At 45.7% G+C, this 13,429-nt stretch overlaps 1 protein-coding gene across 4 annotated transcripts in view; it reads right to left on the reverse strand.

Annotated features, from left to right (window-relative positions):
* The window catches only part of ano10a (anoctamin 10a), a 127,996-nt gene extending 115,747 nt beyond the window's left edge, over positions 1-12,249 (reverse strand). The window contains exons 1-3 of one of the 4 annotated variants that reach the window (XM_085993702.1): positions 12,011-12,249; positions 3,527-3,858; positions 1,603-1,785 (exon numbers count right to left, since the gene is read on the reverse strand). In XM_085993702.1, coding sequence (XP_085849828.1) covers positions 1,603-1,785; positions 3,527-3,665 — 322 coding nt within the window. In that variant the 5' untranslated portion in view covers positions 3,666-3,858; positions 12,011-12,249. The remainder of the gene's footprint in view (positions 1-1,602; positions 1,786-3,526; positions 3,859-12,010) is intronic. The other 3 variants (XM_085993704.1, XM_085993701.1, XM_085993700.1) reach the window with 3 other exon arrangements.
* Positions 12,250-13,429: the final 1,180 nt, after the last annotated feature.

Consider the following 13,429-nt stretch of genomic DNA (forward strand, 5'->3'; position numbering starts at 1 on the left):
TCAAAATTATTTGGAGCTAGATTGCAAATTTGATCATCTTAAAATATATGTATATAATGCATTTAGCGGAGAGATACAGCGGGCAGGATTTTCATTGGGCCGTGGAGTCGGAATTGGAGGCGTGTGGGGGGTTAAAATCCCGAAATCAGGGGTCCCGACCCCATCCCGCACCCAAACCCGCCTCCATGCCAGTTTTAAAGGAGGCGGGTACCCGCCCCGCACTGGGACCTGCCTACCCGAGGTGGGAAGGGATTAGTGCCAATTAACTGCCTGTTAACAGGTAGTTAACAGGCAGTTTTTAGCCTAATCCCTATTTTGAAGGCTGAAGTGTGGGATTCCCGGCGGCTCCAAACCACACCAAGTTAGAGGAGGCAGGCCGTCGGGTTGAAGGACTTGGAGGGGGTCGAAATGTCGGTATTCAGGTGAGTGGTGTGTGTGCATGAGTGCAAAGGTAAGTGTGTTTGGTGTGTCTAAAGTGATTAAAGAAGTTTTCTTACCTTTTCAGCCTTCCTTCCTTCAGGTCCCGGGAATCCCTCATCTCACCGGCACAGAAAGCAGAATGGCTGCGAACTGTCAAAAGTGACAGCCTTCAGCTTTCTGTGCCGGTGAGATTTCTAACTGAGTCTGTGGAGAAGGACTCAGGTTTTTGGCTTTTGGGCGAGGCGAGGTTGAGGCCTTTAAGTTAAACTTTAATGAAGGCATTAAAAGACACAAAAGGCAATTTAATGGATAACTTTAATTGTCTATTTTGAAATATCTAATTTTTTGACATTTTTGTTTGCTCAATCCCTTATTTTGGACATTTGAAAATTCAGTTACTGAGGAAAAAAAATAATTGGCAAAGGAATTTTCTTTCCAGAAAGTATTCAGAGATTTGTGGGAATCCAATAGGCAGACTGTGCAATCAGTGATGAGTTTAGAACAGCAAAACCCATTGTAAAGATATAGACATGAAGGAAGGTACTACTATCTAGACTTATACTAGGGTCTCAGATGTTCTCTTCTAGTCCTGCGGTTACAAATGGAGTCCAATTGGACGACAATATGCACTCTACACAGTGACCATGTATGAAATGATGCTTCTACTTTTCAGCCGCAAAACAAAATGTTGAATGGAAGTCTAGCTTTGGATAAAGTGGAGCTGACTCCTATACTTGCTGACTGTACTTGCCATGCTGTGGCTGATGCCCAGACCACTTTAAACAGCTGGAAAGCTGCCATAGCATCGTAAGAGCAGCCATGGTCAGTGCTCGCTCTCTTCAGTACCAATCTCCCAGTCCACCACTTTATGCTCACGTGCAAGACAACTATTCTACATTAACTCCCAAACTGTGGCAGAAATTTCTCCCTGAAACACAACTATAAGCATTACATTTTATTAACCTGTACCAATAATTAACATCTGAATTTAAAATGAATTTAACCGCTTGCTATGTCATCAATTCACTAAAACAGAGTGTAGCCACTAGAATTCAGTAACTGCTAGAGGCCATCGACACTGGCTGGATATTAACTGTCTTGCTGCAGAACATGCTGTGGACGGAGTGCTCTGCAACATTCCAAATAATTTGCTGCTAATGAAATAGTTCATGATAAACTTACCTGAAAAATCTTTGTAGTCTTCCTTGTTCTGGTAAGTAAATGCTCTCATTGATCCATCCTGATACTCCTTAACGAAACCCAAGGATTCCGCTCCCAGCAGTAACCTTCTCCAAGATGCTCCGACAAGATATACTTGGGAGTTTTCAACCTGGCCTTCCAAAGGTCGAATACTCAAGTGGGCTCCTTTAAAATAAATGGGTGAATCCGTTAATATATTAGAGGCTGTAAGATGGGCAGCCAACCATCTTTGATTACACCAGTGCCACTTTATTGGGGGTTATGAGAACTACAACATACTAATTATATTGTATTTGATTTTAATGTAGAAGAGCAGGTACAGAACATACACAAACGCAATACTGGCATTGCTCATAGCTCATTACAGCATATTAATTATAGAGACTGGCGCATGACACCAGGAAACACACAATGAATTATATAATACTTCCAGATCTCCCGTAGTGGTACTCGTGGTTAGTCTGAGATTTTTGCAAGAAGGAGGACTCTTGCTCATCAACAATGGGGGTGGCCCTGGGATCTGGCAAAACTGGGGCGGGGCTCGCAAGAGTGTAGAATTATTGAGAGGTCCCAGAGTTCCGGGAACACTGGAGGGGGAGGTTCAGGGAACACTGGGGCAGGTCCTGGGATCTGGGAAGTATGATCTCCGGGTCTGGGAGCATTGGGTAATGTCCTGGTATCGAGAAGCACTGGAAATATGGTCTGGGCAGTTGTGAGCACGGAGAAGGGGCTCCCAGGAGGGATCTGCAGCTCCAGCACTGGGTTTCAGAGCACTGGGGGGGGGGGGGGGGGGAAATGGAGAATACAGGAAACTCTTTGGTATCCGGCACTGATGGGACCGGGATGGTGCCGGTTGATTAAAAATTCTGGATAACGGAGAGGTGTCTCTACCGAGGCTATTTTTAACAAACAAAAATAAAAAAATCAAGTAATGTGCAGTATAATTGGGTACTCACCTACAGAATGGTGTGTTAAATGGATGGTGGAAGATGCTTGATTAAGTACAGTACTGCCAGTTGAGGGTAATCCATAACTCTTTAATTACTTAACAGTAAAACAAAACTTATTAAATGACTGCATACTGTAGTTTTCGGAGTGAGAATTTTGCCGGTTATTAGAGAATTCTGGATATTTGGGTGCCGTTTAAACGAGAGTTTCCTGTAGTTTGGCAGTATTGGGGGGAGCCGAGCTGGGCTCCGCAGCCTTGTGGGGAAGGGCTGGCAGAAGAACAGGACCAGAACTGCCACAGGCCCCTTTCAGACTGTAATGCACTGCCCCCCACACCGTTTCCATTAATCAGTCTCCTCCCCCAACCTGTCCACAGCCCTTTTTGCCTCCCCCTCAGATAACCCCAGACCACCATCATTTACCCCATCGTCAGCCACTGCCTGTCCTTCCATTCCCACTTTAAAATGTGGTGTGTGTGGATTTCCCTCCACCTTCCCTTTGTTCTGTTCTTGGGTTTTTTTTTTTAAAATGCTGTTCATCTTTAGTTTCTTCAAATTCTAAATAAGGGCCCACAGACACATCCAAAATCGTAACAACATGCATTTATATAGCGCCTTTAACGTAGTAAAACGTCCCAGGGCACTTCACAGGAGCGAGTACCAAACAAAATTTGACAACTCTCTTCTCTCCACAGATACTAACTGATCTGCTGAGTGTTTCCAGCATTTTCACTCTTCAAATCGTGACTGGTGAACTCGGGATTTTTGCAATCGTCTCAAATTTTAGTTGAGCTCCTGGATTTTGTTTAAAAAAATCTATGAAACAAACTGAGCACATTCCAGACCTAAAATTCCCTTCAGTTATGTACCATCAAAATGTATATACACTCAGTAATAACTAAGTAAATTAATTCATTAATTCAGACAGTATAATGGATATGCATGTGCATCATACTCACCGCCCAAGTGCTTCCTGTCTTTGATTCTTTGAACGAGCCATTCTATTGCATCTCCGCTGGTATCTTTGGCCAGCTCGAGTATCACTAGTGGCGTGAAAGTAATTTCAGTGTCCTCAGAAACAGAGCCGATTCTTTTCATCCTCGTAGCACTTTCTGCAACAGGTAAATAATGGCCGTAGAATGGTTAAAAACAGCAGTTACAGCTGTTCTAACAGCAGCCGATTCCCCAGAGGTAGAGGTTTGAACTCCAGCTCGGATTGTTATCTTAATTTAGCTGCTCTCCACTCGGACATTTTTTTTGGGTGGCAACCAGACGAAACACCTCAAAGTGGCTGATGAGAGAGGGAAAGGGGGAGAGAAAAAGTAAGTCGGCATGGAATGGTCATCATTTTTTGCATTCAAATCATCCTCCATTATTCACTGCACTGCAGGTGGGGAGACACCCTTAAGGCAGTTTAGAATCATAGAATGATACAGCACAGAAGGAGGCCATTCAGCCCATTGTCCCTGTGCCGGCTCTTTGGTACAGCTATCCAATTAATCCCACTGCGCTGCTCTTTCCCCATAGCCTGGTAATTTGTTTTCCTTTTCAAGTATTTATTCAATTCTCTTTTGACTGTTAGTATTGAATTTGCTTCCACCACCCTTTCAGGCAGTGCGTTCCAAAACATATCAACTCGCTGCATAAAAAAATGTTTCCTCGTGTCGTCTCTGGTTCTTTTACCAATCACCATCATCCGTGTCCTCTGGTTACCGACCCTTCCACCACTGGAAACAGTTTCTCCTTATTTACTCGATCAAAACCCTTCATGATTTTGAACACCTCTATCAAATCTCCTCTTAACCTTCTCTGCTCTAAAGGAGAACAACCCCAGCTTCTCCAGTCTCTCCACACAACTGAAGTCCTCATCCATGGTACCATTCTGGTAAATCTCCTCCGCACCCTCTCTAAGGCCTTGACATCCTTCCTAAAGTGTGGTGCTCCGAAGTGAACACAATTCTCTAGTTTTGATTCTATCTTTTTTAAATTCATTCATGGGATGTGGGCGTCGCTGGCAAGGCCAGCATTTATTGCCCATCCCTAATTGCCCTTGAGAAGGTGGTGGTGAGCTGCCTTCTTGAACCGCTGCAGTCCGTGTGGTGAGGGTACTCCCACAGTGCTGTTAGGGAGGGAGTTCCAGGATTTTGACCCAGTGACCATAAAGAAACAGCCGATATATTTCCAAGTCAGGATGGTGTGTGACCTGGAGGAGAACGTGAAGGTAATGGTGTTCCCATGTGCCTGCTGCCTTTTTCCTGCCTGTTTAGCTCTGAACCCAAAAGTACAAAGCAACAATGGAGGCTCCCCAAGATTAAGGCCCCCCGGACAGAGTGAATGCACAGAGGATGTTACCAACTCTGAGCCAAAACCAAGGCAACCAGTAACTTAAAAATCATAAAAACCAGAGTTCAAAAAGGAAAGTATTTTAATCTGGTTTAAAGCTAAATTGAAAATAGCTAGCTACTTCACATTAACCTCTTCCCTTCTCAGGGCCTGCGAGATGGATTCATGGGACTGTAGTGTATGGAGTATGCGTATCTTTCATACAAAGAAAGATAACTCTACCAGCTATCTTTCTTATCTATATCCTGCACACACTGTAGAAGCATACCAAAACAGTACAACATAAGGAGGGCTCCTGTCCATGAACCATAACACCAGCTGTCAAAACCAATCTTCTAAAGCCACTGAGCGATGCTACAATACAGCTCCCTGGCTCTTCTTCCCATGGGATCTTTTACGTCCACCTGAGGGGCCAGACAGGGGCCTCAGTTTAATGTCTCATCCGAAAGATGGCACCTCTGACAGTGTAGCACTCCCTCAGTACTGCACTCTGAGTGTTAGCCTAGATTTTGTCTCTGATGTGGGACTTGGACCCACGACCTTCTGACTCAGAAGTGAGAGTGCTACCCACTGAGCCACGTTATTTACTGAGACACATTAATTAATAGGTTAATTATTACCCTCTGCTACAGATTTCAGACCTGTCCTAGATATAGTCTCTCAGGTTCAGCATCACCAGTCACTTCTGTCATCCCTAAAATCAGGAATATGCTTTTACTGCCCAATATCTAGTGTGCCTGGGGCAGTAACATTAGGACTCCTCATTGTGCGTACTGGATTCTGCGATCTCACATGTGCCCCACAAATAGTTTTCCTATCTTTCAGAAGAAAGACTGATGAGAACACTAGTGAGATGAGGCTAACTTTAAACCAGCAAACTATCCTTTCAACGCAGGCCTACCTCACCTTACCAGTTAATATCACTGAACTGGTTGGTGCTAAGTTAGAAAGTGAGGCCTCTTTAACTCTCTCTCTGACTGTTGCAAACTCAAACCGGCTGCTGGTTTGCTATTTTTCCCCCACACAGGGAGACAGAGAGACAAAAAGTTAACCTCGGCCCTCTGTGACAAGGACTGGCTTATCGAATTGCCAATCAAAATCACCAATTTAAACAAGGAATCCCCACAATTTAGCCAGGCCTCCTGCTGTGCTCAAGGAATGGCAAACATTTTAACATTACAGGTGGATCACAGAAACAAGGAGTAGCCCGTTCAACCTGTTCCGCCATTCAATCAGATCATGGCTGATCTGTACCTTAACTCTAGCTACCCACCATGGTTCAGTAGCCTTTAAAAAGCCGAACAAAAAATAATAATTTCAATTAGATCATTTGTTTCCAGAACTTTGAAATTAACGTGTGTGTCAATAGCTGTTATTACCTGCACATCAATAAAACATTAATTGAAAAAAGTGACTTGAAAATTATAATTCTGAAAATCAAACTGAACCAGAAAATGCTGGACCCACACAACGGACAGGTCAACTATCTCAAGGAGGTGGCGGATGATTATCATTACCTCAAACTAATCTGGTATGCAAGAAACAGAATTCTGTGAAGTATGGTTTCCATTTAATCTGGTACGCCAGCTAATGGACCTAAATCTGAGTTAACTCTTCACTTAAATTCACAGAAGCATCAAAATATAAATTAACCCCAAAATCACTTCCCAACCAAACAGGTAAAAGTCTTGAAATGTGATCTCCACTTATACTATTTCCAAAACTCTTCTACAGCGCGTAGTTTGGTACTTTCATTATGAAATGAATTTGTTTTGTCAAATTGACCCCAGCTAGTGTAAGAGTGTGGTTATAGAAACATAGAAGATAGGAGCAGGAGTCGGCCATTCGGCCCCTCGAGCCTGCTCCGCCATTCAATGAGATCATGGCTGATCATCCAAATTCAGAAGCCTGTCCCTGCTTTCTCCCCATAGCCCTTTAGCCTTAAGAAATATATCTAACTCCTTTTTGAATATATTTAATGAATTGGCCTCAACTGCCTTCTGTGGTAGAGAATTCCACAGGTTCACCACTCTCTGGGTGAAGAAATTCCTCCTCATCTCTGTCCTAAATGGCTTACCCCTTATCTTTAGACTGTGACCCCTGGTTCTGGACTCCCCCGCCATCGGGAACATCCTTCCTGCATCTAGTCTGTCTAGTCCTGTTAGAATTTTATAAGTTTCAATGAGATCCCCTCTCATTCTTCTAAACTCCAGCGAGTATAAGCCCAATCGACCTAATCTCTCCTCATACGTCATTCCTGCCATCCCAGGTATCAGTCTGGTGAATCTTCGCTGCACTCCCTCCATGGCAAGAACATCCTTCCTCAGAGAAGGCGACCAAAACTGCACACAATACTCAAGGCGCGGTCTCACCAAGGCCCTGTACAACTGCAGCAAGACATCCTTGTTCTTGTACTCGAACCCTCTCGCTACGAAGGCCAACATACCACTTGCCTTCTTAACCGCCTGCTGCACCTGCATGCTTACCTTCAGCGACTGGTGCACAAGGACACCCAGGTCTCGTTGCACTTCCCCTTCTCCCAATCTATTGCCATTCAGATAATAATCTGCCTTCCTGTTTTTGACACCAAATTGCACTATCTTGCACTAAATTGTTGCAATCAACAGTGATATAATCTTAAAATGTAATTAATTTTAAAGCAGTATTGTACGAAGAGTTCTCAGTAACTAACAACTACTAATACATTCCTGTTGGTAGTTAAACAGGGTTTGGTCTTTTAATTTTAGTAAGAGGCAGGTTTCATAGAATGATACAGCACAGAAGGAGGCCATTCGGCCCATTGTGTCTGTGCTGACTCTTTGGTAGAGCTATCCAATTAATCTCACTCCCCTGCTCTTCCCCATAGCTCTGCAATATTTTTCCCTTCAAGTAATTATCCAATTCCCTTTTGAATGGTACTATTGAATCGGCTTCCTTTCAGGCACTGCATTCCAGATCATAACAATTCGCTGTGTAAAAGAAGTTTCCTCCTGACGCCTCTGGTTCTTTTGCCAATCACCTTAAATCTGTGTCCTCTGGTTACTGACCAGTGGAAACAGTTTTATATTGGATGTTTCAGCGTGAACCAAATCACTAAATAAATATGTAAATTATTTTCCCTCAGCATGCTTTGTTCCTTCTGAAACACCATGTCCAAACAAAAGTTGGAATTACTCGAACCTCTAGGTTAATATGAATCAAAATCAGGACTGATGCTCCTTGTATCTTCCTATTTGATACCTTTTGAGGTTCCTTCTTGAGCTTTGGTGAGACCACACCTTGAGTATTGTGTGCAGTTTTGGTCGCCTTATCTGAGGAAGGATGTTCTTGCCATGGAGGGAGTGCAGCGAAGATTCACCAGGCTGATACCTGGGATGGCAGGAATGACGTATGAGGAGAGATTGGGTCGATTGGGCTTGTACTCGCTGGAGTTTAGAAGAATGAGAGGGGGTTTCATTGAAACTTATAAAATTCTAAAAGGACTAGACAGACTAGATGCAGGAAGGATGTTCCCAATGGCGGGGGAGTCCAGAACCAGGGGTCACAGTCTAAGGATAAGGGGTAAGCCATTTAGGACAGAGATGAGGAGGAATTTCTTCACCCAGAGAGTGGTGAACCTGTGGAATTCTCTACCACAGAAGGCAGTAGAGGCCAATTCATTAAATATATTCAAGAAGGAGTTGGATATATTTCTTAAGGCTAAAGGGATCAAGGGATATGGGGAGAAAGCAGGGACAGGGTACTGAATTTGGATGATCAGCCATGATCGCATTGAATGGCGGAGCAGGCTCGAGGGGCCGAATGGCCTACTCCTGCTCCTATCTTCTATGTTTCTATGGCCATTCAGGGCACCCACTGCCACGTACACCAATTAACCCATAGCTTAAGATGGCAAGCACACAAGTTCCCCAGGCAAGTGAGCAACAATAACAACTTGCATTTGTACAGCATAGAAACAGTCTTCCAATGCACTTCATAGAGGCACAAGGAAAAAATGGATGCTGAGCCAAAGAAAGTGTGTGTGGGGGGGCTGACCAAAAGCTTGAAGAGGTGGGTTTTAAGGAGGGTCAAAAGAAGAGGGAGGTGGAGAAACAATAGGGGTTCAGGGAGGGAATTCAAGAGCTTGGGGCCTAGGCAGCTGAAGGCACGGCTGCCAATGGTGGGGCAAAGGGAGGGGGTCTGCACAAGAAGCCAGAGTCAGAGGAATGGAGAGTTTGTAGAGCTGGAGGAGATTTCAGATACAGTGAGAGGCAAAGGCACAAACAGATTTAAGCACAAGGATAAGAATTTTAAATTGGAGGCGTGGGGGACTGGGAATCAATGTACATCATGGAGGACGGGGTGTTGGGCGACTAGGACTTGGTACAGGATAGGATACAGGCAGTAGAGTTTTGATTAAGCTTAAGTTTACAGAGGGTGGACGATGAGAGGCCAGCCCTGTAGGGTAGTGGGACAGTAGAGTCTGGAGGTGAAAAAGGCACAGGTGAGGGTTTCAGCAACACATGGATGAGGCAGGCGTGAAGGCGGGCGATGATGCCAGCTTGAAAGAGAGGGGGACAGTCATAGCGAGAGACATAAAAATAGACTGTAAAAGCTTCTATAGGTATTTAAAACAGAAAAGATCAGCAAAAGTAAATATGGATCCCTTACAGTCTGAGACAGGAGAAGTTATAATGGGGAATATGGAAATGGCAGAGAAATTAAACAAATACTATTAGGGAAGAAGACACTAAAATCTTCCTGGAAATAGTGGAGAGCCAAGGCTCTAGCGAGAATGAGGAACTAAAAGAAATTAGTATTAGTAAAAAAAAAAAAGTACTGGAGAAATGAATGGGACTGAAAGCCGATAAATCCCCTGGACCTGATGGCCTACATCCTAGAGTTTTGAAAAAGGTGGCTATAGAGATAGTGGATACACTGGTTGCCATTTCCCAAAATTCCATAGATTCTAGAATGGTTCCCGCGCATTTGAAGTTGCAAATGTAACCCCGATTTAATAAAGGAGGGAGAGAGAAAAAAAGGGGAACTACAGACCAGTTAGCCTGACATCAGTAGTAGGGAAAATGCTAGAATCTATTATTAAGGACGTCATAACCGGGCACTTAGAAAATAATAATAGGATTGGGCAGAGTCAACACGGATTTATGAAAGGGAAATCGTGTTTGACAAAGTTTTTTGAGGTTGTATCTAGCAGAATAGATAAGGGGGAAACCAGTGGATGTGGTGTATTTGGATTTTCAGAAGGCATTTGATAAGGTGCCACACAAGGTCATTAAACAAAATTAGGGCTCATGAGATTGGGGGTAATATACTAGCATGGATTGAGGATTGGTTAACGGACAGAAAACAGATAGTAGGAATAAACAGGTCATTTCCGGGTTGGCAGGCTGTAACTAGTGGTTTCCGCAAGGATCAGTGCTTGGGCCTCAGCTATTCACAATCCACATCAATGATTTGGATGAGGGGACCAAATGTAATATATCCAAGTCTGCTGATGATACAAAGCTGGGTGGGAATGGAAGTTGCGAGGAGGATGCAAGGAAGCTTCAAGGGGATATAAACAGGCTAAATGAGTGGGCAAGAGCACAGCAAATGGACAATATGGAGAAATGTGAAGTTATCCACTTTGGTAGGAAAAATAGAAAAGCAGAGTATTTTTAAATGGTGAGAGATTGGGAAATGTTGGTGTTAAAAAGAACCTGGGTGTCCTTGTACACAAATCACAAAGTTAACATGCAGGTACAGCAAGCAATTAGGAAAGCAAATGGTATCTTGGCCTTTATTACAAGAGGATTTGCGTATAAGAGTAAAGACATCTTACTGCAATTATATAGGGTCCTGGTGAGACCACACCTGGAGTATTGTGTACAGTTTTGGTCTCCTTACCCAAGGAAGGATATACGTTCCATAGAGGGAGTGCAACAAAGGTTCACCAGACTGGTTCCTGGGAGGGGGGGGGGATTGTCCTATGAGGAGAGATTGAGTAGACTAGGCCTATATTCTCTCGAGTTTAGAAGAATGAGAGGTGATCTCATTGACACATACAAAATTCTTACAAGTCTTGACAGGGTAGATACAGGGAGGATGTTTCCCCTGGCTGGGGAGTCTAGAACCAGGGATCACAGTCTCAGAATAAGGGGTCAGCCATTTAGAACTGAGATAAGAACATTTTTCACTCAGAGGTTGTTGAATCTTTGTAATTCTCTACCCCAGAGGGCTGTGGAGGTTCAGTCGTTGAGTATATTCAAGTCAGAGATCGATAGATTTTTGAATATTAAGGGAATCAAGGGATATGGGGATAGTGCAGGAAAGTGGAGATGAGGTAGAAGATTAGCCATGATCTTACAGAATGGCAGAGCAGGCTCAAAGGGCCAAATGGCCTACTCCTGCTTCTACTTCTTATGTTCTTCGTTTCTGAGGGGAGGGAGGGAACCATTTACAATGTCAACTATGATGGGGGCCAGGAAGAGAAGTTGAATGGTCAACAATTTAGTGGGAATGGAGTCAACAGAGCAGGCAGTGGCTCTTGTGAACAAGGCGAGGTTGGAGAGGAGATGGAAGAGAAATGCGTGGGTTTAGGGTTAGAGCAGTCAGAGGATGTCTGTCATTTGTGACTTTGATTTGGTCTGTTTCAGTGATGTGGCGGGAGCAGAAACCTGATCAGGGTGTTGCGGGAAAGATGGGCTCGGACTGGGGACGCAGCAACATTCAAGCAGTGAGGGAGCTCTACATTCCTTGGAGATGCCACCTTTCACTTGGACAGAGGCCCACCGGCCCACCCCCCTGCCTGTTAAAGTGAACAGCAAGATCCCACAGCATTTTCTGAAAGAGAACAGGGTGTTGCCCACCAGTGCCTTTGGCCAACATTTCATTCTTCAATCAACCTCATAGGATCGGGCCCTGCATCCCCTTGCTGTTTGCGGGCCTTGGCCAGACTGCCCGCTGCATTTGCCCACATCCCTTGTGGCCATCCCAGTGGAAGGTGCAGGCTCAGGCCGGTCAGCTCCCCAGCCCCAGGGCAGGCCGGTGCTGAGCGGCCTCCTAGGCCACACTCTCCACCGCTGGGAGGGCGGACTCCAGCTAGGCTGCTCTTTACTCACCGGATCACCACAGGCTCAGTCCTGAGCTCAGCTCCAGCACTCAGACCGGGCAAAGGGTGGAGATAGGCGGGACCTTCCGATCCGGGCCCGCCCAGCCGGCCGCCCGTCACTCATCGCCCGCCACGCCCCTTCGTACGTCACTAGCCCCGCAGCGCGCGCCTCCTCCCCCCAGGCAACAGACTGAGAACCACGTGTCACCTTCTGCCTCAACACTGGCGCTAATGAATGGGCTCCCACTGGTGCTAATGAATGGGCTCCACTGGTGCTAATGAATGGGCTCCCACTGGTGCGAATGAATGGGCTCCCACTGGTGCGAATGAATGGGCTCCCACTGGTGCGAATGAATGGGCTCCACTGGTGCTAATGAATGGGCTCCACTGGTGCTAATGAATGGGCTCCACTGGTGCTAATGAATGAGCTCCACTGGTGCTAATGAATGGGCTCCCACTGGTGCTAATGAATGGGCTCCCACTGGTGCTAATGAATGGGCTCCACTGGTGCTAATGAATGGGCTCCCACTGGTGCTAATGAATGGGCTCCACTGGTGCTAATGAATGGGCTCCCACTGGTGCTAATGAATGGGCTCCCACTGGTGCGAATGAATGGGCTCCCACTGGTGCGAATGAATGGGCTCCACTGGTGCTAATGAATGGGCTCCACTGGTGCTAATGAATGGGCTCCACTGGTGCGAATGAATGGGCTCCACTGGTGCTAATGAATGAGCTCCACTGGTGCTAATGAATGGGCTCCCACTGGTGCTAATGAATGGGCTCCACTGGTGCGAATGAATGGGCTCCACTGGTGCGAATGAATGGGCTCCACTGGTGCTAATGAATGGGCTCCCACTGGTGCTAATGAATGGGCTCCCACTGGTCCTAATGAATGGGCTCCCACTGGTCCTAATGAATGGGCTCCCACTGGTGCTAATGAATGGGCTCCCGCTGGTGCTAATGAATGGACTCCCACTGGTGCTAATGAATGGGCTCCCGCTGGTGCTAATGAATGGGCTCCACTGGTGCTAATGAATGGGCTCCCGCTGGTGCTAATGAATGGGCTCCCGCTGGTGCTAATGAATGGGCTCCACTGGTGCGAATGAATGGGCTCCACTGGTGCTAATGAATGGGCTCCACTGGTGCTAATGAATGGGCTCCCACTGGTGCTAATGAATGGGCTCCACTGGTGCGAATGAATGGGCTCCACTGGTGCTAATGAATGGGGTCCACTGGTGCTAATGAATGGGCTCCCACTGGTGCTAATGAATGGGCTCCCACTGGTGCTAATGAATGGGCTCCCACTGGTGCTAATGAATGGGCTCCCACTGGTGCTAATGAATGGGCTCCACTGGTGTTAATGAATGGGCTCCACTGGTGTTAATGAATGGGCTCCCGCTGGTGCTATTGAATGGACTCCACTGGTCCT

This window comes from Somniosus microcephalus, chromosome 7 (genome assembly GCF_052327205.1).
Source record: "Somniosus microcephalus isolate GS21.2 chromosome 7, FLI_Smic_1.0, whole genome shotgun sequence".
In the NCBI taxonomy this organism is placed as follows: domain Eukaryota; kingdom Metazoa; phylum Chordata; class Chondrichthyes; order Squaliformes; family Somniosidae; genus Somniosus; species Somniosus microcephalus.